General features: G+C 71.8%; 4 protein-coding genes across 10 annotated transcripts; all 4 read right to left on the reverse strand.

Annotated features, from left to right (window-relative positions):
* Positions 1–1,545: 1,545 nt before the first annotated feature.
* MAFG (MAF bZIP transcription factor G) lies at positions 1,546–5,387 on the reverse strand. Of its 5 annotated transcripts, none has more exons than XM_037492509.2 (3): positions 5,363–5,387; positions 2,376–2,438; positions 1,546–2,289 (listed from the first exon to the last, which is right to left on the reverse strand). In XM_037492509.2, exons 2-3 carry the CDS (start codon positions 2,409–2,411, stop codon positions 1,837–1,839), a joined length of 489 nt encoding a protein of 162 aa, XP_037348406.1. In that variant the 5' UTR covers positions 2,412–2,438; positions 5,363–5,387; the 3' UTR covers positions 1,546–1,836. The 5 variants fall into 5 exon arrangements, with proteins under 5 accessions (XP_037348406.1, XP_054544922.1, XP_037348409.1 ...); XM_054688947.1 differs by lacking the exon at positions 5,363–5,387 and adding an exon at positions 5,133–5,150; XM_037492512.2 differs by lacking the exon at positions 5,363–5,387 and adding an exon at positions 5,055–5,076.
* Positions 5,388–7,920: 2,533 nt separating this feature from the next.
* Positions 7,921–10,917, reverse strand: PYCR1 (pyrroline-5-carboxylate reductase 1). 3 transcript variants are annotated; one of them, XM_054689337.1, is made up of 7 exons: positions 10,753–10,917; positions 10,458–10,528; positions 9,917–10,096; positions 9,556–9,669; positions 9,330–9,422; positions 9,039–9,202; positions 7,921–8,771 (listed from the first exon to the last, which is right to left on the reverse strand). In XM_054689337.1, the coding sequence occupies exons 1-7, from the start codon at positions 10,817–10,819 to the stop codon at positions 8,636–8,638; spliced, it is 825 nt and encodes a 274-aa protein (XP_054545312.1). In that variant the 5' UTR covers positions 10,820–10,917; the 3' UTR covers positions 7,921–8,635. The 3 variants fall into 3 exon arrangements, with proteins under 3 accessions (XP_054545312.1, XP_037350182.1, XP_037350183.1); XM_037494285.2 differs by having other exon boundaries at positions 9,556–9,777; XM_037494286.2 differs by lacking the exon at positions 9,556–9,669.
* Positions 10,918–13,190: 2,273 nt separating this feature from the next.
* Positions 13,191–14,127, reverse strand: MYADML2 (myeloid associated differentiation marker like 2). The gene has a single exon (XM_037494287.2). It carries the CDS (start codon positions 14,120–14,122, stop codon positions 13,199–13,201), a length of 924 nt encoding a protein of 307 aa, XP_037350184.1. The 5' UTR covers positions 14,123–14,127; the 3' UTR covers positions 13,191–13,198.
* Positions 14,128–16,396: 2,269 nt separating this feature from the next.
* On the reverse strand, positions 16,397–20,800 carry NOTUM (notum, palmitoleoyl-protein carboxylesterase). Its single transcript, XM_037492402.2, has 11 exons — positions 20,592–20,800; positions 19,909–19,961; positions 19,748–19,843; positions 19,433–19,493; positions 19,302–19,360; positions 18,969–19,071; positions 18,251–18,442; positions 18,084–18,184; positions 17,631–17,778; positions 16,995–17,042; positions 16,397–16,841 (listed from the first exon to the last, which is right to left on the reverse strand). Exons 1-11 carry the CDS (start codon positions 20,726–20,728, stop codon positions 16,535–16,537), a joined length of 1,305 nt encoding a protein of 434 aa, XP_037348299.1. The 5' UTR covers positions 20,729–20,800; the 3' UTR covers positions 16,397–16,534.
* Positions 20,801–26,160: the final 5,360 nt, after the last annotated feature.

The following is a 26,160-nucleotide window of genomic DNA, read 5'->3' on the forward strand; positions in this document are numbered from 1 at the left end:
CAGTAGCCTCTTGGGGGCAGCCCCCCTCACATGCATGGGAGGGGTCCGAGCGCCAAACCTGGGAGAGCGGCCGGCTCTGCGGAGCAGCCTGGATGGGGTGGGCGGGCGCCAGAGAGCACCTCCAGAAGCCGAGCGGCTGGTCTCAGGAAGACACGGATCCCAGAAGGTGGGAGGGGCCCGAGGCTGAGAGCTGCCAGCACGTTCCAGGGGACATGGGGGACGGAGTGGGCCCTCGAGACTCCGGCCCCATCTGGCCCTGGTGAGGATTCCCCACCCAGGCCCTCCAAGTGAGGCAGGGAGGGGCCGCCGGGCCTCCACCCCCAACCCGGCGCTGCCAGAAGCACCACCCGAGGCATGGAACAGTCTGGGTTAAGTGGGCAGTGGGTCTTGCACCCGATGCGGCCCCTGGGGTCCCCGCAGAGCCACATGGAGCCAACAGGAGCACAGCCGGAGCTGGCTGGGGCCCCAGCTGTTAACTGAGTCCAGAAGGAAGACGGCCCGGGCGTGCCTATGGGCGCCCACAGTGGCTCCTTGGCCCCTGCAGAGCCGCCCCCAGGGATATGGAAGCGGCTTGGGGGGCCCCCAGGTCCGCCTACCAGGCCATGGGGTCAGACGCTCAACCCGAGACACTCGCGAAGCCACTGGTGGCAAGGAGGGCAAGGCCCAGCCCGCACGTGCCACCCACAGCCCGGGGCAGGCACCGGAGCAGAGAGGCCGGCCGGTGGCCTCGGCCCGGCAAGCCAGCGGAAGCCAGAACACAACCAAATCCGAACAACACAGGAAGACAGACACGAGCAGTGACACCCACGGGTCAAAGGTCACCAGAAGCACCAGCACAGGACGCGCACGAGACGCACCAGGCACGAGGACAGCGCGGCGCGCGGCAGCGGAGGGCGGCTCAGTCACTGGCGGCGCAGTCGCGGGGAGCAGGGCGCCCGGCCGGCGGCGGCGGCGTTTTTTTTGTCTTTTTTTTTTTTAAACTAAGTTTTATAAATAACGTCTGGCAGCTCTGTGCATATCAAAACTAAACTCCAACGGCCACGGAGCCTTGTCCGCGCTCACGGGCAAGGGTCGCCTGTCACGCCAACAGGGCGCCGGTACCCCTTGTCCCTCTCGCCCCTGAGAGCGCGTGTTCCTGCTCGCTTGCTTTCGAAGGACAGTTTCATAAATACTCTGCAGCTTTTCTTTCTTTAGCTTTTAAACATATAATTTAATAACTCCGTCAAAGGAACTTCTCTCTTAAATAAAGGGCTATGTGAGCACACCGACGGGGCGTGTAAACAGCGACACGGGACCCAGCGCAGGACACACGGACACACCCGCACGGACGCTCACAACCAGCGATTGGGTCTTGTCAGTGCAACGGGGGTGGGGGGGGCACCCAGGCCCGGCCCCGTCCCATGGCGCCCGCGCCAGGCCGAGCAGCCCCGGCCCTCGCGGGCCCCTGCTCTCCGCGGCAGCACCCACCGATGCCTGCTCGGCCCTCCCTGCCGGGCGGCTCCCCACAGGCCCTGGGAGCGGGCGGCCGCCCTCCCGCCCTGGAAGCCCCGAGCGAGCCCGAGGGGCGCCTCGCTGCCTGCTCCCGCGGGGCCGGCACTGGTCTCCGAGCCCACGCGGCCTCGGTGTAAAGTGGGCCGGGGCGCCCCCCACGTCACTGCCGAACTGACCGATCCAATGTACAAAATACACGATGACAACGACGAGATCAAAGGGGCTCAGCCCAGCGCCCCTGGGGTGCAGGTTGTGCTTTGCAGGGGAGGAGGGAGGAGGGCGGGGCGGAGAGGAGAGGGGACGGGGCGGCCACGCCCCCCGAGGCCCGCCCGGGCGAGCACATCCCTACGACCGGGCGTCCGTCTTGGACTTTACTATCGTGATGACGCTGGTGGCGGCCACCTTGCCGGGGACGAGGGGCCCGAGGCTGGCGGCCAGGGGCCCCCGCGCGGGCGCCACGGGGCTGCGGGCCACGGTCCTGGCGAAGCTCTGCAGGGCCTCGTACTTGGAGCGCAGCGCGTCCAGCTCGAGCCGCATGCTGGCGTTCTCCGAGGCCAGCTTCTCCACCTCCTGCTGCAGCTCCGCCTTCTGCTTCTCCAGCTCCTCCTTCTGCGTGACGCGCTTCACGCGGCAGCTGGCGGCGTAGCCGCGGTTCTTGAGCGTGCGCCGGCGCTGCTTCAGCTGCACGATCTCCTCCTTGCACAGGCCCCGCAGGTGCTGGTTCAGCTCCCGCACTGACATGGTCACCAGCTCCTCGTCCGTCAGGCTGGTGCCATTCTCGCCTGGCTCCCGCTTCACCTGGGGTGACACGGTGCTGGATCAGGGCCGCCCCCCCCCCACGCCGCCCAACCCCAGGGTGCCGGGTTCCCCCCCAGTCTGCTCACCTTCAAGGCCTTGTTTCCTTTATTGGGGGTCGTCATAACCCGGGGGCACAGCAAGCAGGCACTCTGGGAGACAAGGGGCAGAGGTCAGGACCCCAGAGACCAGCCCAGCATCCTCCCCCAGCCCCCCGCCACAGTGCCGTGCCCCCGCGGCCCGTCCCCGGTCCCCAGCCTCACCCCAGCCCCTGGTACCTGGCCCCAATGACTGCCCTTCGACCTCGTCTCTCCCAGTGGGCAACTCTCTGTCCACCCTGCCCCTAGAGAGCCAGCTGGAAGGCCAGCAGGGGCTGGGGGGAAGGGGAACTGGAGGCTGTTAGGGAGGCCACGGCAAGGAGAGGGGCTGGGGGCGCGGTGAGAAGGGTGCAGGAGGGGCCAGCCCAAAAGGAAGCCGGGAGCTTTAAAAATAACCCCAGAGCGCCCCAGAGCGCGGCTGTTCCTGGCGAGTCATGCTGACTCAGCACCCCGCCTCCCGCTCCCTCACCACGGGGCGGGCGGGCACTCCCCCAGGCCGCCAGCCAGCACAGCCCCAGGGGACCGCAGCCCCGCAAGCCAGAGCCCGCCAGAGCCTGGGCCACAAAGGCTGCCCCAGCAGGTGAGGGCTGGGCGGGACCCTGCCCTGGGCCTTCTGCTCCTACCTCCTACAGCTGCCTCCCCAGTGGGCCCGGGCCAGCCCTGCTCCCCGAAAGACCGAGGGGTCACCCCCTGGGGTTGGGGTACAGGGGAGGATGCAAGAGAATCCAACTTTTCCAGGTTTTCTCCAAAGCCACCAGCCCCACCTCCAGGCACAGGATGCAGCCTCCCAACCCAGCTGCAGTGGAGCAACTGCCCGCGGCTTTCTGTTGCAGCATCCTGCCCCCCGCCCAGCCACCCCGCCCCATATGTCCCAAGATGCCCGCAACAGTCCTGGGTGGGGGGGTAGGGGACTGTCCAGCCCCCCACCCTTCCCTCACCCCACCCTGTTCCTGCTCTTGAAGCCCCGCCAAGGACAGTTCCACACAGGGGTCGCCCCAGCGGCCCACTGCAGGTGGGTGCGGTGGGTGCAGGTCTGTCCAGAGTGGGGATTGCTCATCAGCCCCGCACGGGAGGGCCACCAGGGCCCCAGCAGAGGAGCGAACAGCCGGGGGTGGGGAGATCCTAGGGCCTCACACACACCTTGGCGCCAGACCCTCTCAGCCAGCCCGAGCAGCTCCCCCAGTCCTGAGCTCAGAGTCGGGGTGCAGGGACCCTGCCCGCCAACAGGAAAGGCCCAGGCCGGCCCCACTGTTTCCCGTTAGCCGACCCCTGCACCCCGTAGCACCCCGCAGTGCATGGAAAGTGCTTCCTGACAGATTTCACCAGGGAGGTGGCTGGATGCCCCAGGCAAAGGTGGGCATGGGGGAGGGGCAGCCTTGCCAAATAGGATGGGCTTCCAGACTGGACGGGCAGGGAGGGTGGCTCCAACAGCCCAAGAGAGAGGCTCCCACAGGCCAAGTCAAGGAGAGGCTGCTCCTGCCCACCTCCTGACCCCACAGACTGGCCCCAACTGCAGGGTCAGCCTTCTTGCACATACCCCCTCACCTTGCCCCCCCAGAGCCTGAGGCAGCGCCTACTTGGTGGAGACAGCAGGACACGCCACTGAGGGACCTGGGGGGCCCGGGCAGAGGGAAGTGGCTGAAGTGACTCCATCTCCTTCCCCGGCCAGATCCAGGGCATGGGCACTAGCCAGCCCCGCCAGCCCAATGGCCCGGCTCCCCGGGGAGGGGGCAGTGAGCGCTGCTGCACCCAGACTGGCACGGGCCTCAGCCGCACCTCAGCTGGAAGCCTCAGGCACTGGGAGCCACTCTGGAAAAAGTGCCCTGACTTCCGCTGAGGCGCACAAGCAGTGAGAGGCTTGGCAACACCCTGCCCCGCAGCCTGCGTTTCCAGAGGGCCGGACTGACCCCCGCTGGGTGCGCACATGGGCTCCGGAGGGGCCCTGAGGACAGTGCACAAGGCGCCCCAGCCTAGTCGGGAACCCCTGGCAGGGTGCAGCGAGGGTCAGCTCTGGGGCACAAGAACACACTGGCAGCCAGGCCCAGGAGGGTGGCCCTGGCTGCCCACTGGGGTGGCACAGCCAAGCTGCCCGGCACCAAGACCCAGCACCGGCTGCTTGGAAACTGCTTTCTCCCGCCAGGGCGGGACCCTGCAGCTCTCCCCAGGGCCCGATTCCAAGCAGGGCTCGCCAGCTACCTGGCTCCTCCGTCGGGCTGCTTTGATTTCCCGCACAGCTGGGCCTACCTGGCCTCACACTGTGCTCTCTCGCCCAGAGCTGGGTACAGGCACCCCCTGGGCTCCCCCTCCCCCCCGCCTCCCTCTCTGGCCAGGGTGTATCGCTGCTCCCCGCCCAGCTGGCCAGCGGGCCCAGCCTCGGGGACGCCGGCTCCCGGCCCGCCCGCCCGCCCGGCTCCTCCTCCTCGCCTCGGAGCCGCTTCCCAGCTTGGGGAACCGTGCGGACGCCGCGGGGACCGGCCGCTGCGAAGAGCGCGCCCGCGGGGGGATGGACAGCCGGGGCTCCGCGCCCCGCGGGAAGCCGAGCCGCCGAGGGCCCCGCGCTCCCCGGCGCCGGCCTCGCGCTCCGCGCAGCGGGACCCCGGCGGGCGGCCGCGCGGCCCCTCCCCACCGGCCGGCCCGGCCCGGCCCGGCTCCCCGGGCGCCCGCGGTGACCTCACGCGGATGACTCAGCGGGTCTCGGCCCGGCCCGGCCGCGGGCGGCGCGCCCCGCGCTCCGCGCCCCGCGGACACCTGATGAATCAGCAGCGCCGGCCTCGGGCCTCCCCGCCCGCGCCCGCCCGCCCCGCGCCCGCGCCCCGCCCGCGCCCCGGCCCGCCCGCCCGCCCGCCGCGCCCCCGCCGGCCCGCGCGCCGCGCGCCACCCCCGGCGGCCGGCCCGGGCGCCGCGCGGGGGCTCGAGGCGCGGCCCGGCCGCCGGCGCCCCCGCCGCCCGCCCCGCCCCGCCCCGCCCCGCGCACTCACCCGGCGCTCTGCGGCCGAGGCCGGCGGGCGGGCCGCGCTCCCGGGCCGGCGGGGCCGGGGCTCGGGCGGGCTGGGGCCGCCTGCGCGGGCCGGGGAGCGCGCGGGGAAGGCCGGGCCGGACCAGGCTCGGGATCGCCGCCGCCGCCGCCGCCGCGCCACAGACGTCACATGATGTTTGGTCACGTGGGCTCCATTCATGAAGCGGCGGAGCCGCCGGCCGAGACTTAAAGGGGAAGGCGCGGCGGCGGCCGGGGGCGGGGCGCGCTCGCACTGCGCCTGCGCGCCGGGCGCCGTCGCCCGGGCAACGCGCGCCGCGCGCCGCGCCCGCCGGGTCTCGCGGGATTGACCGGCGCGCGCTCCCGGCCCCGCCCCGCCCGCCGGCCGCGTCCCCGGGCGGGTCCGGCGGCGCGCGCCCGCGGGGGCCCCGGAGGGCTCGGGCGGAGGCGCCGCGGGGGTCGTTCCGCGGCGGGACGGGACGGGCGTGGGGGTCCCGCGGGAGGGCCTGGGGAGGGCGCCCCGGCCGCGACCCCGCTCCTGAGCTCCGCGCGCCGCGGAGGCCGGGCCCGGGCGTCCAGCCTCGCCTGCCAGCGTCCGTCCCGCGCTCCGGGAGTGAAGCCCGCAGGGCGGCCTGGCGCGCTCGGGGCTCGTCCCCGGCAGCGGGCGCTGGGCCTGGAGCCGGGCAGGGGGCGCGGCAGGCGGTCCACTCCGTGCTGCTGGCCCCTGGCCTGGGCACGTCGGTCTGGGTGGGCCTCGGTGTACCCTGGGCGTGACCTAAGAGCCCGAGGCCGGGACTTCAGTCCTGCCGGCCAGGCTGACCCTGACTCCCGCCGCCGTCCCGTGCCCCCACTTACCCATGCAGGTGGCAGCTCACGCCCTAGGGGGTCCTGTGGGGGCACAGCATGCTGGCCGCCCCCCAGCACGCCAGGCCTGCCACTGGCCAGTCCACAGCTGGCCCCAGCCCCACACAGAGCTGGGCTCACCACCCGCCGTGGGGAAGGGGCCGGGAATCAGAAGCCACCCTGGCAGACGCCACCTCCTTATCCCCACCCCCTTTGCGCCCCTCCAACTCCACACACCACTGGGCTTCGCGTCTAGGTGGACCGTTGGGTACGAGGCCCTGCAGCAAGGCAGACCTCGGCCCAGGCCCCCGTGACCCCCCTCCCGGGGCACCACCATCACCTGGGTGCTCCCCACACCCTACAGATGCCCAGTCCAGCTCCTTCCTCCCACGTCCGCATGCACGTGTTCGTGTGTGTGCAGGCACATGCACACATGCACACGTCTGCCCTCTAGCTCAGGGGCTGTTGATGAACAAGTGTGAGCACTCGGCCCATGAAGGGTCCTGACCCTCGCAGCTCCTCTGACCGCATGATGGTTAATTTTATTTATTTTTAATATTTATTTTATGAAGGTAAGTTCTGTTTTGTTTTCTTTTTGTGTAGATCTGGGGTGCAGGCCAGAGGTGCAAGGGTGAGAGGACCCACCAGAGACAGAGCAGGGAACAGAACAGGGGGATCCACTGAAATGCACTGCTGAGGGAGCAGTGGGGAGATGGGAGAGGGCTGCTGCGCCCTGTGGGTCACTCCCTGGCCGGGGATGGACTCAGCCACCGCGGTGACAGCCTGACACAACCCCCATCACTGGGAGGCCCAGTGATGGTTAATTTTCCTTTTTTTTTTTTTAAGATTTATTTATGCGTACAAGAGCTGCGGGCACAGGCCAGAGATGTGGGGGGGTGAGAGGATTCACCAGAGACAGAGCGGGGAGCAGAACAGGCAGACTGACTGAAATACACTCCTCATGGGAGCAGCGAGGGAGACAGGAGAGGTCTGCCGCGCCATGTGGTTTCTCCCTGGCCAGCCAGGGATTGAACTTGTGCTGCAGAGGCTGCAGACAGCTTCATGGTGCAGTGCTTAACCCCCTTGCGCCCTCAGGGAGGCCCGATGGTTAATTTTCTACGTCAGCTTGATGGGGGCTTGGGCCGCCCAGGTGTTTGGTCAAAGATCATTCTGGGCACCAGTAAAGCAACACTCGGGCATCGGGTAGACGAGCAGGTGGGCGCCACATGGACGGGCCTCATCCAGTCAGCTGCAGGCGAGCGCAGAAGCCCACCTTCCCGTGCAGAAACCCGCCTTCAGGCGTCCCGGGCCCCACCCCCAGCCGCGCCTTTGAGCTGACATGTCCACTCCCTCTGGCCGGGGCTGGTGGCCACCCGCAGGCAGACCCGCTGGGCTCCTCCCGCCAGTCAGCACTTGCAAACCAACCTCTTCCTGGTGCAGCTCTCTTCAGCGTTGTCACACTCTCGCCAGCCACCGCACCCGAGTCCAGCCCCATCCACACCCACTGTGCCTGTGGGACCATGCAGGACGCATGTCCTCTCACTGGCTCTCTGGGCAGCCCTGAGGACCTCTCCCTACAGCTGGCACCGCCCCTGCGCTAGGAGACCAGGGCTCCCACTCACAAAGCCTGGGGGCCTGGGCAGGCCCCTCCCAATGCGCGCCCAGCCCAGCCTCCCTGGGGACCACGGCCTCTGGGCTGGTGCCTCAGGAGCCCCCACAGGGCCAGCGCCCCCGGCCTGCAGTGCTGCTTGCCACCAGCACACTCTGCTGCCGGGGCCCCGTGGGGCAGGCGGGGCTCCCTCCACGTGTGCCCACAAAGTGAGAAGTCGGGGTGCTGGGGCTGGAATCTGATGTATTTACCAAGAGGCACAGGAGAGAGGGGCAGCGCCTGCGGCCGGGCGGGGGAGACGGCTGGAGTGTGCTGGGTCGTGGCTTCGGAAGTTCAAGTGTCTGACGGGCCCTTTCCTCAAAGGCCAAGGGGCCCCGGGGTGGTCAGATGCTGGTGAGAGCCGGGTCCCCTGGGTGCCAAGGACCCTCGTGTCCTTCCCTGGGGAGGTGGCTTCTCCGGGCAGGGCAGGCAGAGGCTGGTGGGGCGCGGCCCCCTCCTGGGCCGGCGGGTGTCAGGTGTTCATCTCTGCGCTCAGGAAGCGGCTGAGCCCTGAGCCCGCTGGTCTGGGCCGTGGCACCCAGGCTCGGAGCCGGAGGGAGGCGGCCCCACAGAGCTTTGAGGGCGGAGGAAGAGGGTGGAGGGTGGACAGTCTGGCTGACGCGGGGAGGACCCCGGTGGGAAGTGACGGACCCCTGGGGTGGGCACAGCCGCGGGCAGTGGGGCACCCTGTGGGGTCGAGGGTCAGAGGCGCGAGGCCCCGAGAGCAGCAGCAGCAGGGCCGGTGGGCTCGATGCCTCAGTCCTTCTGGCCTGCTGGGGCCAGGCCTCAGGGGGGCAGCTTGGCATGGCCAGAGGGGGCCAGTGAGGCTCCCGGAGGGGAGTCCAGCTTCACCTTGTCCAGGACGGTCTTCTTGATGGCCGCTGGAGAGACCTCCTCCTGGTCAGCCATGGCCTGCAGCTCCCTGCGGGGCAGCGAGGACAGTTGGCTGCAGGGGTCTTCCCCGTTAGAGCCCACGCACCAGCAGCGCCGAGGGGGGTGGCCCTGACCCCCCACCTGTGGATGCTGCCCCCCCCCAGTCCAAGCTGACTGATCCGCCAGTGTGGACGCTGGGCCCCCCGGCTGGGCCCCACACCAGTGCCGCGGGGGTCCTCCCCGCTGTGGGAGGCAGCCCTCACTCTGCCCCGTGAGGGCCCTAGGCCCAGCGGGGCCAGGAGGGACGGGGGCCCACCGGGTGCGGGTGCAGGAGGCCTGCACGGCGTCGATGAGCAGCGAGCGGAAGCCCCCGCGCTCCAGCACGTGCAGGGCGTGGACGGTGGCCCCGCCGGGGGAGCAGACGTTGTCCTTGAGCTGGCTCGGATGCTGTTCTGAGTCCAGCAGCATCTTGGCGGCCCCCTGCGGCCAGAGAGGGGGGCCGTTGGCTTGGGTGGCACCCACCGCCCTGCGGGGCTCTGCCCCACCTGCTGTCTCTACCGTCTGCGACCTGGCGGGGAGGCCCCCAGGGCATCATGAAAACACTGACCAGCAGGGCCTGGGCCCCCAGGCGAACTGCCAAGCGCCTCGGAAGCCCCATCTTCACTCCACCGTCGGCCAGGGCGTCCAGGGCCATGAAAGCCTGCGGGGAGAGGGCTCATGAGCGCTGGCCTTCCTCCCGCACAGGGTGGGGCCCAGCAGCGCGGGCGGCCGGGTGGGGAGGGGGGGCAGTGGGGGCAGACGGGGGGGGGGCAGGGAGGCCGCCCCAGGCTCACATAGGCAGGGCCGCTGCCACTGAGCCCGGTGACCACGTTGATCAGGTCCTCCTCCACCTCCGCACAGAAGCCCACGCTGCCCAGGAGCTGCTCCAGGAGCCGGCCGTCTTCCACCTGGGCGTGGGTGCCCGTGGCGTAGACCGTGGCGCCCTCCCGCACCGCCACGGGCGTGTTGGTCATGCAGCGGATGACTTTGGGGGCTGGCTGGAACGCCGCCAGCTTCTGGACGGGAGATCGGCGCCAGCGCCACCCCGCAGGGCCCCAGCTCGGGTGAGCTTGCCGCCCCTGCAGCCGAGCACCCGGTGGCCAGAGGGTGGCGGCCCCGGCGCCCCCAGCACGCGCCACCCCCGCCGGCACCCACCTTCTCGATGGAGCTGATGGTGACGCCGGCCGCGCAGGACACCACGACGTGCCGGGCCTGGACGTCGGCGCCGATCTCGTCCAGGATGAAGGGGATGATGTGCGGCTTCACCGCCAGGAAGAGCACGTCGCTGTGCTGCACCGTCTCTTTGTTGTGGGGTGTCAGGTTCACCCCCATCTTCTGCAGGGAGTGCCAAGGCCGCTCAGCCTGCCCCGCCTCCCCCCACATAGGCCGGCCCAGAGGCTGCCGCCCGTGGGGCTGTGTTAATGAGAGCCCGGTCGCCCCTGCCCCCGTTCTGCCCCCGCGCTCCCGTTGGGGGTCCTCCTGGGGGAGACCCAGGCCAGCACGCCCCGCCACCAGCTGCACCCACACTGTCTCCCAGGTCTGAGAGCTGAGCGCGGGCCGACAGCACCCCGGGAGGGCGGGAGACACTCGGCCTGGGGCCGCCTCTCACCGGCGCCCCATCTGGAGCCGCTCCCCGCGCTGGGCTCTCCAGGGCAGGGCTCTGGCTGCCCCCCATCCCTGAGCAGGCCCCACCTACCCTGAGGGCAGAAACCGTGGCAAGGTCCATGTCCGGGCAGCTGGCCGTTATCCTGTGAGCGGCCAGGACGCCTGTGGGGACAGAGCTCCTCCCTCACCACCAGCCCTGGCCTCCCGCCCCAGCCCCAGAAGAGTGGAACCTCCGCCGGCCAGGACGAGGCCGCAGTCTGTGCCGTGGGGCCCCAAGTTCTGGCTTTCTCTTTCTCCAAGGGCTCAGGTGGGCCTGTCCCGGCCCCCTCAGCAGCCCCACATGCAGGGGGCAAAGGGTGCCCCCCCCGCAACCCGAGGGCGCCCACCTGCAGCTGTGAAGCCCCTGGCCAGGGCAAAGGCCAGCTGGCCAGCCCCGATGAAGCCCACGCTCATGGTGTCCGGCGCCCGGCTGGCAGCTGGCGCCCGCAGGATCCGGCCAGGAAGCTAGGTGGGCAGTGCCAGGCGCCCCGCCGGCCGCTCCACTCGGTGGATCTTTCTCCTGCCCTGGACGCCCGTCCTGCTGCGCTCGCCGCTTGGAGCCCCGCGGCCCCGCCCCTCCCGCGCCCCGGCCAATGCGCGCGGCCGCAGCCGGCCAAGGGGGGGCACACCCCGCGCCGGGAGGTTGCATCATCCGCTCTCCGTGGCCGTCCCCTCCGCAGGCCGGGGCCCCCAGCACCCCTCCCGGGCTCGCGAGACCCCGCCTTCTGGATCCCTGGGACCCCAACCTCCGGGACCATCAAGAACCGCCATCCCTGAGACCCCCGACTCTGGACCCCCTCCCTCCAGGGTCTGCACCCCCAGGCCCCGGCCTGTGGACACCGCCGGCCTGTGTTCCCTGGGCAGAGGGCGCCCAGGGGGGCTTGCGGGGGCGAGGCTGCCACGTGGACACCAGCCGCCTCTGTTCTCAGACAAATGGGGTACAGCGTTCTGTCCCCCACGTCCCCTCCAGACAGCGCCTTCGCCAGTGCCTTGTCGCCTGTTCCCAAGCGGAGGTGGGCTTGGAAACAACTGGCCGGAGTAGCCGGCCAGCACTGTATTTTGGCACACTCAGGTCTGGGGGAGCTGGTGGGGAGGCCCGGCAGCCCCTCTTCCCCTGGGGCCCTCCTGGGAGACCCCCGGCTGGGGCGGGCACTTGGGCGCAAAGACAGTCCTGGCGGCTCTCTGGCCCCCAGGTTGTTCCGCAGGGTCTGTGAGTCTGAGCCTGGGTTTCCGGGGCAAAGCTGCACTGCCCCCCGGGCCCACGCTAGGCTGTCTGGGGGTCCAGCCTGCGTGCGGGTGGCGGCCGGCAGCGAGGCCAGGGCGGCGGCGGGCAGAGACCCCAGCTGCATCCCTCTGGGAGGCCCAGGCACTCAGGGGCCCCTGGGCCAGCGCAGGAACATGCAGGGTGGACACAGGCCCAGGCCCCCCAATGCCCCCAGGGTCCAGGATGCCCTTCAGGGGCGGCCCAGACTGCAGCCCACAACCTGGGTGCTGCCCTGCGTCCCCGCTGCGGTCAGAGCAGAGCCTGCTGTCACACTGGGCTGCTTCGAGGGAAGGACAAATAACTTCTCTCTCCCGCTCAGGACCCTTAACGGGGAGAGTGGACGGCCACCAGGGGTGGATGGCCACTGGACAGTGGGGAAAAGGGGCGCTGCAGGCAGATACTCTGGCCAGTGTTTGGCCGGAGAAGGAAGGCCAGTCCCTGGGAGCTGAGGGCACGTGGCCATGACCGCAGGCCCCCGGTCCTGCCCTCTCTCCAATAGCGTGGCCTCTGGACACCAAACCAGAAGCACCACCCCCTGCAAGTAAAGGACAGTGAGCAGACCAGCCGGTCCTGTGGGCTGGCTCCCCGGAGGGCAGGCTGGGCCCTGGCCACCCCTCTGCTCAGCAGGCCAGCCCCGGGCCCTCTGGGGAGGCCGTGTCACAGCAGCCCTACCCAGGGCCCCAGAGTCACAAGCGTGGCACCTACCCTGGCCTGCCCCTCCTCCAGAGACTGCCCCCAGCTCCCAGGGCCCTGGCGCCCCCACAGCCACCTCCACTCCCATCAGGGCCTGCAGGGGCAGCCACAGGTGCGGGCGACCACCCACGGGGCAGAGACGGCTGGCCAGAGCCAGGGACAGGTCAGCACTGGCATTTATTTCCCGCACAAGGGCCTGGGCCACAGAGCTGTGCTCAGGGCGCGGGGGCCGCCCAGCCTGGGCTCTTGCGCAGGAGAACGGCTGAAGCTCGCCGGCTGGTTGTCGGGTGGCTGGCTTGTGGGCCCTGGCCGCCCCCTGGCCTCCCAGGTCCACGCAGGCACTGCAGGAGCGGGCCGGGCCAGGGCCTGGCGGGACCCGGCTTCTCCGGGGGCCCTGTCGCTTCCTCTGCCCCGGAACTGTCCCTTCTTGAGTTCGTAGGTTATTGGCCCAGAAGCAGCCCCAGGCGCCTCCTGACCCCTAGTCTTGGTGTCCCCTCCACAAAAACTCTTGCCTATCATGCGTCACACTGACCGCTCAGACTCGGGGAGGCCTGGGATGGACAGTGGCAGGGACAGAGGCGGGTGAGCGGTACAAGGGGGAGGCAGATGCGGGAGAGGCGGGCGCCCGGAGGGGGACAGAAGAGGCAGGCTCGAGGGTGGGGGCCGCGCCGGCCTGCGTGTGCCCTGTCCTCCGTCCCCTCCCCCTAGGGCTCTGGGGCGCTGAGCTGGCCCTCCGTTGCCCCTGCCGCCCACTCCCCTGGGGCCTGGGTTCCGCTCACCCTTGAGGTCCCGGAGCCCCCGGAAGCGGCTCAGGTGACCGGCCGCTGCCTGCCAGGCTAAAGGGCGGCCACGAAGCGGATCCGCTGGGAGTAGGCGAGGTCAGCCACGTAGAGCAGCAGGTTGACGTAGGTGAAGATGGCCACCACCAGCTGGCTGTCCCAGGCGCAGTCTCCGGCCCGACAGTTGGGGGGCCGCCGGGGCTCCCCGTACTTGGGGTCGAAGCAGAAGACTGGCCAGGTGACAGCGGCGCTGAGGTAGAGGAGCACGGCCAGGAAGGTGTACACCACCACCAGCCGCTCGAACGGGCAGCCCAGGCCCCCCGTGTGGCCCAGCACGCTCAGGGCCACCACGGCCACCGTGGCCAGGAAGCACAGGCTGTAGACGGCCACGCACCACTGGGTGGCCACGTAGCGCCCGTAGCGGCTGTCATGGATCAGCGCCCCGAAGATGATGCAGGCCACGAAGGCCTGGACGATCTTGAGGAGCCCCGACATGGTGGCCATGTAGCTGGCCACCTGGCCGGGCCGGGCCCGGGTCAGGGCCACCTCGACGGCGTAGGCCAGGAAGAGCAGCCCGGCGAAGACGCTGGCGGCCAGGCGGAAGTCCCTGGCTGTGCAGCCGGCCGGCTCGGGCGGGCAGTCCAGCCGCGTGAAGTACAGCGGGTAGATGACGGCGGCCGTGGCGGACAGCAGCGTGGCCAGCATGGCGAAGGCCGCCGTGAAGTTGCCCCAGGACAGGCGCAGACAGCTGTGCAGCCGGGTGAACTCACAGGCCACCACCAGGCCCGAGAGGGCGAAACAGAAGCCCCAAGCGGCCATGCAGAAGGTGCCCTGCGCGCCCTCGAAGCCCCCCCGGTGGGCCACCAGGCTGAAGGTGGCACAGCCGAAGAGCAGCTGCAGCGCCCGGGCCGTGCCCACCGGGGATGCCACGGCCTCCAGGTGCAGGTACCCCCCCCCGGGGGGCTCCATGGTGCTGCCCATCCGGCGGCTGGCCTCACGGTCCCCGCAGAGCGGCGCCCCCAGTCCCTGTCCCGTCCGGCCCTCCGGCGGCCGCCCGCAGCAGCGGCGACAGCGACGCGGGTGACATTGCAGCAGGCAGCCGCTCGGCGCCTGTGCGGGGAGGGCTGGGCCCCCGCCTCGCGCTATAAATAGGCGCCTGCTCTGCGCCTGGGGACAGGGCCTGCGTGCTTGTCCCCAGCCGGGGACACCTGACCGCCTCCCGGCCCAGCCCCTGCCAGGAGGGAGCCCCTGGCCGGCCGCCCCGCCCCCACCCAGCAGACTGGCTCGTGGCCTGGGGGAGGGGTCCAGAGCACTGAGCTGTGGGGTCCCCGGCTCAAGAAGGCCAGGTCCCGTGCAGGGGAGGGGCACAGGGAGATGGGGGTCCCCCAGAGCTCCCTGGGGGCAGTGTGGTTTGGAGTGGGCTGTCCCATGGGAGGGTGGGGGAGCTGCCCCAGCACCAGCCCCCACCCCGCCCCCACCCCGCCCCGGCCCTGCCCTGGGGGTCGGGTGTTTCTTGGCCAGACGTTTATCTGTCCCTCCTTGACTTGTCGACACCTAGAAAAACTTGTCTCTCATTTTTTGGTTAAAACACAATAATTGGAGGGTTTCTGCAAATGAGAAAATGTCCGACACCCCACGCAGTGGCCACCTTGGCCGACCGGTAAACCCACCCGGGGCCAGCCACTGGCCAGGGATCGAGCGGGGGCCCCAGCGACAGCCTGAGACTGACCCTCAGGGGCTGTCCTCCCCCGAGACTGACCCCCAGGCCAAGGGAGGCCCCTGCACATCAGCTTTACCCTCGGGCTTGCCCTAAACAGGGTCTGTTTTCGCTCCTTGTCAGTGTTCCCCCCACCTCCCTGCGCCCATGTCAGCTCTTCTGCCTGCTCCACCCGTGCTCCTGGGCCTGTCCTCTCAGACGAGAGCTGAGAGGCCATGGCGCTGTCATGGCCGTGCTCTCACACGAGTGCCGCCCCCTGGAGTGCTCCAGACCCGCTGCCCAGGGCGCTGGCCGTCCTGTGCCAGGGGGCCCTGAGGTCCAGGGCGTAGTCTTTGCCCCCTACTGACCCATGTTTCCATTCCCTAGACTTGCCCTGCCGGAGCTGAGAACTGCCCTGCAGGCCGGTGGCCCTGCTGGTGGCAGTGGGCTCTGCCAGGCTTTGGGGGGTGTCTGCTGCAGAAAGGAAGCAAGGGCATGAGAGCGGAATGGGGTGCTGGGGGAGTGACCTCGGAGGACACGGAGCCTGCCCAGAGAGGCGCTGGGCACGGGCAGGAGGGCAGGTGCTCAGGAGATCCAGGGGTGGCCAGAGCTGCGGAGGGACGGCAAGCGGTGGCTGCAGTGCCCTGAGGGCAGCTGCTGAGACAAAAGGCTGCCACTGGGTCCTGCCCAGGCCTGCGTCTCCCCATGAGGGGGACCTTCCGACAGCCCCAAGCCCGGGCACAGGGTCAGCCCGAGACCCTGCTACATCTCTGGCCCCCAGAGGCCCAGCTGTCCCATTTGGGGGGCCCCGAGGGATGACTGCTGACTTGGGCTGCTCCTTCTTCAGGCCTCCCAGGAGGGTCGGGGCAGAGCTGCCAGGCAATGGTGAGCTCCCAAGGAGAGGGGGCCGGGAGGCCCCAAAGGGCCCCCCAACTGCCTGGAAAGGTTTCCCCGGGAGGAGGGCGCCCCATGCTGAGCCCCACAGGTCACGGGTGGTGCTGTGTGTGGGGGAGATATTAGCTTGGTAGGCTGGAAGCAGGCGGTCCCGTGGGCACCCGACTTGTGGGGGCCGCAGGATTTCACCCAAGGAACAGCCCTCCCCACGTTGGTGACAGTGACCGGGAGGCTGGCTCTTGGCAGGACCGGGGACAGGACGAGCCCAGGCACGCAGGAGGCGGCTCCGGCCGACCAGGGCGCCACCAGGCCACACGCTCCCCCCCGCCCTCACTGCTGCCCGCCCGGGTCACGCCCCGCGGCTTCCGAGGCCGCGTGGAACTGCAGCAGGCTCTGGGAGAAGCGAGGGCCCCCCTGAGCGGCCGTGGTGCCCAGATGACACCGCACCCTTGGGTGCTGCCCCGTGCCTCCCGGTCAAACCCAGGGCTGCCAGAGGCGTGGGCGGTGCCAGGTGGACCCGGGCCTGGGAGCGAGGGTGCCGGCCTCTGAGACCTCGCCCCGCTGGCTGGAGGCACAGCCAACCAGGTCCCCCCTCCACCCCCCAGCCCCACTGCAACTGCCTGTTGTTTAAAACAAAAAGAACGTTCCAAAATGTTACCATTGATCATATATTTCTTGGTTATTTCATATTTAAAAAATTAAAGTAATAAAAAAGTCACTTCATAAAATAATACAAAAGGGCAGGAGAGGCTGGCGTGGGTGGGCGGGCGGGCGGGCGTCCAGACACGGCCCTGCCAGGGGGACTAGCCCCCGCTGCTCAGCAGCCCCAGCAGCTTGCTGGGCTCCAGGCCCTGCTGCTGGGCCACCGTCTGCACGTCGAAGCCCATGTGCATGAGGAACTGGGCCACGTTCATCTCCTGCCCCGTGAGCTGGTCGCGGATGGTGGGGCAGGAGGGGTTGCAGTGGGGCCAGGGGCAGCTGTCCACCAGGTGCACGGGGCAGCCCTTCAGGGGGGCCTTGCCGGCCCTGTGGCCCTCATGCAGACTTCTGTCCCAGCAGTGCAGCGCCCGGGGCAGCGAGGTCCCCTTCACCTGGACGTCTGTCCAGTGGCTGCAGACGAAACCCAGGTGAGGGCCGGCGGAGTGACCCGGGACGACCGGAGCCGCCGCGCTGGCCGCACAGCAGGTGGCTCACCGCCACGGGAGCCTCTCTACGGAGGCGGGGCGGGCGAGCGGCCGGCAGGGCAGTCTAGGCGACACTGACCTTCGGATGATGATCTCGTGAGAGAGGCAGGCGGGGGCGAAGCTGGCCCTGTGGGGGGATGTGGACGCTGTGGGCCCACACCCCTGCCCCACCCACTGCTCCGCCAGCCCCGGCCCCCGGCCCCACCAGCCTGCCTGCTCCCCGTTCCCTGCTCCTTGGGTCCCCTGCTGCCTCCTCCCGGCAGGCAGCCCGGCAGGGGAGAGGGAGTGTTTGGCTCGTGTCAAATCTGAGCAGAAGCGCGGGGACTTCTACACCCCACTGGCCGCACCCCATGGGCCCTCTGCCAGGACCCACTGCACCGGACAGGCCCATGTCTGCAGGGGCCACACCGGCGGGCCCGGGGGTGTGGGCCAGTGGTGACCACACGTGCCCCCAGGACAGAGCCGGGGAGGGTCCCACTGCCCACCCCACTCGCCCCTACATGGTCTCACTGGCCCTGCCCAGGTCACAGGGCTGGCACTGCTGTGGCCCCTCTCCAGGCTGCCTCCCCCCATGCTGGGCCGTGTCAGGGCCCCTGTGCGTGCCTGGCTCCTCAGCTTGGCCCTGGGCCTGCAGCCTTGCCAGGGCCTGGCTGGTGTCCGGCTCCGGCCCCACCGCCCCCGCCGGCCCCGCGCCTGCCCGGCCGCGTCCACTCACGGCACGTCCTTGAGCGTGTGCCTCAGCTCGCGGCCCAGGCTCTGGATGTACAGCCACTGGGCCTCCTGCACCGGCTGCCCCGCCAGGTGTGCGTTGTCCACGGTCAGCTGGGCCTCGTCAAACAGCCACTGCACCACGAACACCGGGCCTGGGGGTGCGGGGCCCTGAGGGTGCGGCGGGGCCTGCCCCCGCCCGCGGCCCGCCGGCTCCCCCCCACCCCGTGTCTGCCCCCCACCGCCGCGGGGCCCCCGCACCCCGGCGCGGGGCTGGCAGCGTGGGCCCAGCGCCAAGCAGGGTGCAGCCGAGGCGCCCCCCTGGAGACCGAGCGCCCATCGGCAGCGGGAGGGGGCACCCCGGGCAAGGGAGGGCCGCGGCCTCCCACCGGCCGCGGGTCGGGCAGCTGCCCTCGGGCGGGCTTCGCAGCGGGCGCGGGGCAGCCCCGGGGCCACTCACAGCGCAGGGTCGGGAAGACCTTGTAGCCGAAGAAGCAGTTCCACTCGTCGCCCTCCTTGAAGCGGCGCCGGCAGCGCTCCGGGACCACCCCGTTCCAGTACCTGGGCCGCGGCGCAGGTTAGGCGGCCCCGGCGCCCCGCCCCGCCCGCCCGCCCGGCGCCGCGCACCTGATGCCCCGGCGGATGGCCTCGGTGGGCGCGCAGGTGACCGTGTCCACGCAGTCCGTGCGGCGGTACTGCTTGTTGTCCAGGAACCAGCCCGAGTCGGCCAGGCCCCGCACCTGGATGGCGGGGTAGCCCAGCCCCTCCAGCTGCTCGGCCACGCGGTCCACGTTCAGCAGCACCCCTGTGCCCCCGGCGCTGCGGGAGGGGAGACCGGGTGGCCGGAGGGACGCTTGCCCCCCAGCCCCGGGCACGCCGGGCACTGCCCGCTCCCCACAGCCGGGCGCAAGGCTCCGGGCTCGAGGTCAGGCCATCCTGCTGCCTCCCGCGCTCCCTGCCCGTCCCTCTTTCGCTCTCTGCCTCAGTCTCCCTACGGAAAAGGAAGATGGGCTACCGGCCCAGTCCCCTTGGGCCGTCTACAGATGTCCCCGGGGTGCCCAGCACCTGCTGGGCTTCGTGACCAACGAGGCGTTCCTGCCCGCCCGGCCCTGGGCCCTGAGAGGCTGTGCGGGCCCACAGGCCCGGCAACTCCCCGGACCCTGCACACGGCCGGCAAGCCCCAGCGTCCTCCGAGCCCTGCTGAGCCCCGCCGGGGGTGCCCGCGATGCGGCTGCTGCCCAGGCTCGGCCCCTCCTCTCCCTCCACCCCCTCTGCCACCCTCCGCCTGGGCTCAGCCCCAGTCCCGCACGCCCACACAGGCCTCCCCCAGCCCTGCCCGGCCCACCTGCTCCCCGCCAGCAGCAGCACCTTGGCGCCGCCCAGCCCTCTGTCCAGCAGCTCCCGGACCACCTCCTGGATGATGAGGGCGCCCATGAAGGCGTACTCGTCTGTGGGGAGAGGGGTGCTGAGCTGCATGCGGCCCCCACCCCCGTGGGGACAGCGGGGTCGGTGGGGCCTGGGGACGGCCCCAGGCTGGGGGAGGCCGAGGAGGCAGGTCCCAGGCTGCTGCGCCCCTTCCCGGAGCACCGGGAGCGAGGACCCTGCGGGGCCAGCAGGGGCGCGGGAGGCCTGTCCGGGCGGCCCTCCCCGGCCCTCCCCCGCCGGGCTGGGCACTCACTCTTCTCAGGCTTGGGGGACGCCCCGCTCCAGACGTCGCTGGAGCAGTAGGGGATGAAGCTGCAACACAAGGCGCGTGGGTTGCCTCTGGTGCCGGCCAGGACCCCGCGCCCTCCAGCCGCGCCGCCTTACACCATGTTGGCGTTCCACCAGTGCGGGTTCTCCTCGGGCTGGGAGGACAGGATCCCCGTGCCTGCGGGGGGACAGGGCGGTGGGCCCTCTGCTGGGGGCGCGGGCCGGGGCTGCAGGGCGGTGTGGGGCCGCTGGTGGCCGGGGAGGTGGCAGGACAGGCCCGTCGCCCCGGAAGGCACGCGGCGAGGATGCCCAGCCAGGCTGCTCACCCCCCGCCCCGGGAGCGCAGGGAGCCGCCCGGGGGTGCCCCCCAAGGAGTGGAGGCAGAGGCGGACTTCCACAGGCGCGGGCGGGGGGGCGCCGAGGGGTGCCGACCTGTGCGGGTGCGCGGCCAGTCTCGGGAGCTCATGAGGCGCGGCACGGAGGCGAAGCGCGCGGCGCAGCTCTCCGGGCTGAAGCAGTACCAGCCGCCTGCGGGCACAGCGGTCAGGCCGGCGCGGGGCCCGGGGCCCGCCCGCCCCGCCGCGGACACGCACCTTCCAGGAAGAGCAGCCAGCGCCGGCTGCCCCGGGACTCCTTCAGGTAGTAGCTGCAAGGGCGCCCCGTGAGCCGGCCGCGCGGGGGGGGGGGGGGGGGGGCCACCTGTCGCGGGGCGCGCCGCGGCCTCACGGGGGCGCAGGCGGCCGGGCCGACGCGGGCCGGCGGTCCCGGGAGGGGGCGCTCGCGCGGAGGCCGGGCCGTGCCGGGGGAGGCGGCGCGGAAAATCCCCGCGGCCCGCCCCGCGCGGGCCCCGCGGCGACCCCGGCGCCGGCCGGGGCGTCTCGGGCGGCCTCGCCCCGGGGACCCGCCGCGGCGCTCCGAGGGCGCGCGGGGGGCGGGGGGCGGGGGGCGCGGGGGGCGGGGCCGCCGCGCCCCCGAGCCGCCCCGCCGGCCGCGGCCCCGGCCTCGCGCGCGCCGCGCCTCCGCGCCCCGCCGGCCTCCGCGCGCTCCCCGACGGCCGGGCCCCGGGCGGCGGGGGCGGCGGGGGGGCGGCCGGCCTCGCCCCGCGCCCGCGGAGCCGCCTCCCGCCGGGGCCGGAGGGCCGGAGTCCGGGCCGGGCGCGGCCGGAGCGGCCCCCGCGCGCCGAGCCGCCGTCGGGGCCTCCGCGGGCGGCGCCTCGCCGAGCCGAGGGCGCCCTTCCCGGCCGCGGCCGGCGCGCTCCGGCGGGGCCGGGCCTTACCCGGCGGGGCTGCCGTCGTTGCAGGTCACCGAGGCGTTGGCCAGGAGGTGCAGGCGCAGGGCCTCGTCCAGCTGCTGCGCCGAGCAGGGGTACAGGGACTGCGCCAGGCTCTTGACCTGCGCCATGAAGCTGTCCATGTTGCCCTCCACGGCCGTGAAGTCCAGCGGGAAGCTCTCCACGGGCGGCGCGGCGGCCGGCGCCGGCTCGGCCCGCGGCGGGGGCGGCTGCTGGCCCCGGCGCCGCCAGCCCTTCCTGCCCGCGCCGCCCCCGGCCCCGTGCAGCAGGCCCAGCAGCAGCAGCAGCAGCGCGCCCACCCCCGCGCCCATGGCCGCGCCGCCGGCCACCTGCGGAGAGCGCGGCCTGAGAGCGGCGCCGGCCCGGGCGCCCGGCGGGGCCTGCGCGGAGGCGCGGCTGGGCGTCGAGGCGCGGCGGGCGCCGTGGCCTCCGCGCTCGGCTCGCGCGGCCGGGAGGGCAGCGCAGGGTCTGGGCGCGCCGGCTCGGGCCGCGCCAATGAGCGGCGGGGGCCGGGCGGGGCGTAGTTTGCGGGGGCCGCGCGGCCGGGGCGTGAGATGTGCCGCCGCCCGGCCGGGGAGGGGGCGCCCGCCGCGCTCTTGGCGGAGGCAGCGCCTTTTCTTCCCAAACCGCAAGCCTGACGGAGGGGCCTGGACTCCCCGCCGCGGCCGCCGGAGGCGCTCCCGGCCCGGCTCCGTGGGGGGCAGCGCGGCCCGGCGGCCCGGCGGCTCCATTCACCGCGGGCCAGCGCGGCGCCGCCAAGGCCGCCCCGCCCGCCCGGCCCCCCGGCCCCCCCCGGCCCCCGGCGGCCCCGCCCGGCCCCCCCCCCGGCCCCCGGCGGCCCCGCCCGGCCCCCCCCCCCGGCCCCCGGCGGCGGGCAGGGGCGCGGGGCCGCGGGACGCCGCCGGGCGGGTCCGCGCGGGGGGCGCTCGGCCAGGGGCGCACGCCGGGCGCTCGCGCTCACCTGAGCCTCGGGGCTCCCCCGACCCCGCGGGCGGCCCGGACCCCGCCCCGCCCCCGCCCGGGCCCGGACCCCGCGCTCACCGCCGGCCCGGCTGCTCCGAGTGGCCCGCCCGGCGCCGTCCGCCCGCGCCCGCCGGCTCGGCGGCGCTGCCCCTCCGGCGCTGGCGCGGGGCCGCCGGGACTTTTATCCCGCCGGGCCGCGGATCAAAGCGGCGCGGACACAGGGCTCCGCGCGAGGGCCCCCGAGGACGCACAGGTGTGGCCGCCCGGCGCCCCAGCCCCGGGAGGGCCCCGCGCCGGCCCGGCCACCGCGGGGAGCGCCTGGCCCGGCCCCTGGCCCGGCCCCTGGGGGACGCGCTGGCGGCGGGGGCGGGGCCCCCGCGGGGGGGGGTCCTCTCGCGCTGGGCGCCGCGGCAGGGGGCTCGAGCGCAGCGGGGGACCCCCAAGAACCCTCTCTCCTGCCTCAGAGGCAGGGCCAGGACGGAAGGTGGCGCAGCCCGGCCATCGCCCCCGCACCCCCACCCCTGCACACCGCCCAGGCACAGAGTGAGGTTCCCTGGCAGGAACAGCCCGGGAGGGGCAGGTGTTTGCTTAGGAGGTTCCTGCTCCGGAGGGAGGTGGGGAGACAAGAGGGAGAAAAGCATCCACTCGCCCTCCACACACACCCGGGGGGCCTCCCGCACACCCCTGCCGCCGGGACAGGACACCACACCCGCTTTAAAGACAGGCCTTGTCTTTGGGGACTGAGGCTCAGGCCGGGGGCAGGGCTTACTGAGCGCACCCCGCCTTAGCTTCGCCCCCGCGGGGTGCAGGGCCCTCAACCCGCGTGGTCTGGCTGCCCCAGCCGCGCCCCTGCACAGGCCCGGCAGGTGGGTCCACACCAGCCGGCAGAGGCCACCAGACAGGGTCCTGGGGCACTGGGTGCTGAACGTGCAGGCGCAGGGAGCGTGCAGGGGTGCAGGGTCAGCACTGGAGGCCAGCTTGGACGGGCCCCGGTGCAGAGTGGCCAGGCCAGGTGACAAGCCCCATGCCCTGGCCGCCGTGGCCGCTTCCCTGAGGAGGGCAACAGAGAAGCTGGTGGGCGAGTCAAGTGCGCGCTGCGTGGGGGCCCCATGCCTCCCCCGCCGTGCCCCACTTACAGGCCTCGCGGGGGAAGGTGCCAGGGGCAGGGCCTGTGACGCGGCCCCAGGGTCTGGCCCACACCCGGGGCTGCTGCCTCTAGAGGAGGCTGCGCCAGGCCCCTGGCGGGCACACGCTCCTGACAGCCAGATACCGAGGCTGACCCGGCCCAGGGACGCCGGGGCAGTGAGGACCCTGCAGGGGCTGCTGGGGACGGAGCCAGTGGGCGCCAGGGGCTGCGTCAGGTGAGCTGGCGCCCACTGCAGTGGCCCCAGAATTCGGTCACTCTTGCTTATTCCACGCCAGTGCGGGAGGGAAGGGGGGCCAGCCCACGTCCCCAGGTGCCCCAGCGAGTTGCTGCTGGCCTCACTCTGCACTGCACCGCACCCCCACCCCCGCCCCTGCACCACCCACCCCCCCTACGGGGCTCCCCCCCCCCACTGTGCTGCCCCAGGACCAGCTTTCCCTGCGCTCAGCAGCCCCTCCCCTCGAGTTTTCAGTTCCCAACCTGGGGTCTGGATTCTTGGGCAGGGCCTGCTCCCAGGCTGCCCCTGGCCCACCGGGCGCTGGGGCTCTGGGTGAGCAGTAGTGGGCCAGGTGCCCCTCACCCCCACCAGGACAGCGGCAGGGAGAAACAAGCGCGGTGAGGGGCACGCCTGGGGAAGGGGCACCATGGGGCAGCCGCTACGCAAAGCAGATCGGTGGTTCCTCAGAAAACTGCAGTCCTCAGGTCACCCAGTAATTCCGTCCCCAGGCATGTGCTTGAAAGACCCCAAAACTCGAGCACTCAGGACGCTTTGTTCACGGCCACAGGGGCTGAGGAACTAGCCACCGAGCAGGAGACGGGTGGGGCCCGGATCCTCGGAGGAATACTACTCAGCCCTGAGCAAGGACAAGCTCCGGCTGGTGACACTCAGCGAGGGGCTGTGCGCCAAGCGGAGTGCCCACTGGCGAGTGCGGGTTTCCTGGGGCCGGGGCACGTCCCACCCGGCGGGGTGGCGCTCGCCCAGCGCCAGGAGCGAGACATCTGGACTGCTGCACTTGGTAATGGCTGCTTTATACCAAATGTGATGTTACTTCCATAAAAATTATTAACCCCCCAAATCAACACCTGATTTTTACAAAATAAAAAAGCCATCACCGAAACCCAGAACAGGGCCGGCGGGTTGGTGGGTGCATGACACGGGCAGGTGAGCAGAGAGCCTGGTGCATGGGGCGGGGGCGGCGGCAGCACACCTGCACCCTCCCACCCCGCCACGGCCATGGCCTGGCGGAGGGCTCTCTGCCTGTGCCAGCTGCAGGGGAGGCTGGGAAGGGGCCGCTGGGGCCTGCTTCAGGAGGGGCGGGGCTGGATAAGGGGTGGGGATAGGCAGGAGGAAGGTGCAGGGGGGGAGCCAAGGTCCCGAAGGGCAGAGAGGTGACCAGCGGGTGTCACAGTCCAGGCACTTCCCGAAGACAAGCACTGGGCCCTGGGGCAGGTGTGGGGCTCAGACTGGCCAAGGGGCCCGGGCAGGGAGTGGCACCGGTCCTCACCTGGGGCCATGCGAGCTCCCACATGGGGTAACCTGGCCCGAAGGCAGGGGCTCTAGATGTCCAGGCCTCTCCCCTGGCCTCATGTGGGCTGCTTGCTGTCTGCCCAGGCAGGCCTCAGGGCAGGAGGGCTGCTCAGCCTCAGCCGCTGCCTGCAGCCTCCTGGACTCCGCCCGCCATCCGGGCAGCTCTGGCCCCAGCTGCTGGCCTCCGCAGCCCAAGGGGCCAGGGAAGTGGGAGACCACTCCACTCCCCGCCAGGAGCAGTCTCCAGCTCTGAGTGGGAGGGGCTTCACGGTGGGGCGCCAGGGAGCCCATCCATCAGCTGGCCCCGGCCTTCAGATCCAGGCTTTGATGAGCAAAGTTGCCTGAGCCCAGGTTCAGGGGTGGGGGCCTGGGGGGCGCCAGGCCCCCAACGACAGCTCCCACGTCTGCCCCAGAGCCTCCCCTCCAGGGACCAGGTGTCTGCAGACCAGGAGGGCTTGGCCTTGGGGTCACGCCCAAGGGGGCAGAGGGGCAGGTGGGGGGGGGGCACGGAGGCTCTGTGCCTCGACAGGGAAGAGGACCAGGATGGGGTTCCGGGGGTGTGATCAGCCCTGGGCGCCCCAGCGGGATCTGAGCATCTCTGGCCCGACCCCCGCTGGGCTGCTGGGCTGTGCTTACAGTGTGATGTGTCAGGCCCGCGGGAAGGGACACATTCCAAAGCTGGGGGCGGGATGGGGCTCCCACACATCTATGGGGTGTCAGGGGTCCCCGGCGGGGGCTCCCCCCGGGCAGGTGAGGACAATCTGGGGACCGAGGCCCGTGCTGGGCAGCCCCGGGAGTCCCCGCAGCCCCGTCCCCTCCATGCAGGCGGCCTGGCCCGGAGGCCCTGCCGGCCACGTGACCTCAGCCCCCCACCCAGTGAGCCGCACGTGGCCTCTGGGGAGGGAGAACCAGCCTCAGATCTCGCCACTGGGAGCCTCCCGGCCAGCGACATCAAAGGGCGGCGGGCGGGGGCGGCGGAAGCTGCTCTTAAAGGGCCACGCCACATTTAACTCAAAGCAGACCCGGCGCAGCCTCTGGGGGGGCGGGGGTGGGGCCGCCCTGCCCCCCGGCCCCCGCAGGGCTGCTCAGAGCCAGCTAGAGGGCAGCTGCGGTCCAGGAGCGCACACCCAGGGCCAGGGTTCTGGAGGCTCGCGCCTCCGCGGGGGGTCAGCACCCTTCTTCCCGGGGGGCCCTGGGCTGACCCGCCCGGCAGAGGGCAGGGGCCGCTTGGAAGCCCCGGCCTGCGTGGCTCGGCAGGGTGCTCCGTCTTGCCTGCCTTGGCCCGGGGTGGGCGCTGGCCCTCCGAAGGGACTGCCTGGCCCGGTCAGGGAGACGCCCAGGCGCACAACTCTGCGCAGGCGGGAAGGGTCCCTGGGTCCCTCCAGGCCTGGACTGGGAGCGGCCGGCAGGCTTGTCTTCCCAGGGCCAGGGCCGGGGGAACCAGCACAGGACCTTGGAGGGAAGAGGGAAGGCGAGGAGGTGGGGGGCGGGGCCAGGCGCAGCCCTTCTGCCTGGAACTCCTGACCTGAGGCCCCAAAGAGCTGTGCTCAGGACACAGCTTGGAAAACTGGCCCCCACCCCAGCGCCGGGCGGGCCCCTGCTGGCCCGGGCACCTGCACAGCCTGGGACAGGGCCCGCAGCCATCGTGGGCCCCTGAGCCGGTCAGTCAAGGGGCTGGGGAGGCCCCCCCCCCCGCGTGGGCCCAGCTGGCCAGCAGGTGTCAGGCAGGGCAATTGGGCCTCGCCTGGCCACGCCATCGGCAGGACAGGCAGCCCCTGTGCTCTGCTGGCCCCCGGGCTGGCCCCAGGCGTCCCCGGCTGCGTCACATGTGACCCGCTGACGCTGGGGGCTGCGGGAACAAAGGAGGACGTGTCCCGGTCACCTGTTGTGTAAGAAGGACACAGGGGAGAGCCCACATC

Source organism: Talpa occidentalis, unplaced genomic scaffold, assembly GCF_014898055.3.
Source record: "Talpa occidentalis isolate TD23 unplaced genomic scaffold, MPIMG_talOcc4v2.1 talOcc4.7, whole genome shotgun sequence".
NCBI lineage: Eukaryota > Metazoa > Chordata > Mammalia > Eulipotyphla > Talpidae > Talpa > Talpa occidentalis.

What these genes read in the sequence shown, in the direction of transcription:
- MAFG (XM_037492509.2), bottom strand. Translation starts at nt 2,411, where the DNA reads ATGACGACCCCCAATAAAGGAAACAAGGCCTTGAAG. An exon ending in AAGGAAACAAGGCCTTGAAG is followed by an intron (nt 2,290 to 2,375) that starts GTGAGCAGACTG and finishes GTGTCACCCCAG; the next exon opens with GTGAAGCGGGAGCCAGGCGA.
- MYADML2 (XM_037494287.2), bottom strand. Translation starts at nt 14,122, where the DNA reads ATGGGCAGCACCATGGAGCCCCCCGGGGGGGGGTACCTGCACCTGGAG.
- NOTUM (XM_037492402.2), bottom strand. Translation starts at nt 20,728, where the DNA reads ATGGACAGCTTCATGGCGCAGGTCAAGAGCCTGGCGCAGTCCCTGTAC. An exon ending in AACGACGGCAGCCCCGCCGG is followed by an intron (nt 19,962 to 20,591) that starts GTAAGGCCCGGC and finishes GCGCCCTTGCAG; the next exon opens with CTACTACCTGAAGGAGTCCC. An exon ending in CTGGCCGCGCACCCGCACAG is followed by an intron (nt 19,494 to 19,747) that starts GTCGGCACCCCT and finishes GTCCCCCCGCAG; the next exon opens with GCACGGGGATCCTGTCCTCC.
- PYCR1 (XM_037494285.2), bottom strand. Translation starts at nt 10,819, where the DNA reads ATGAGCGTGGGCTTCATCGGGGCTGGCCAGCTGGCCTTTGCCCTGGCC. An exon ending in CAGGGGCTTCACAGCTGCAG is followed by an intron (nt 10,529 to 10,752) that starts GTGGGCGCCCTC and finishes CTGTCCCCACAG; the next exon opens with GCGTCCTGGCCGCTCACAGG. An exon ending in GCCTCCTGCACCCGCACCCG is followed by an intron (nt 8,772 to 9,038) that starts GTGGGCCCCCGT and finishes GCTGCCCCGCAG; the next exon opens with GGAGCTGCAGGCCATGGCTG.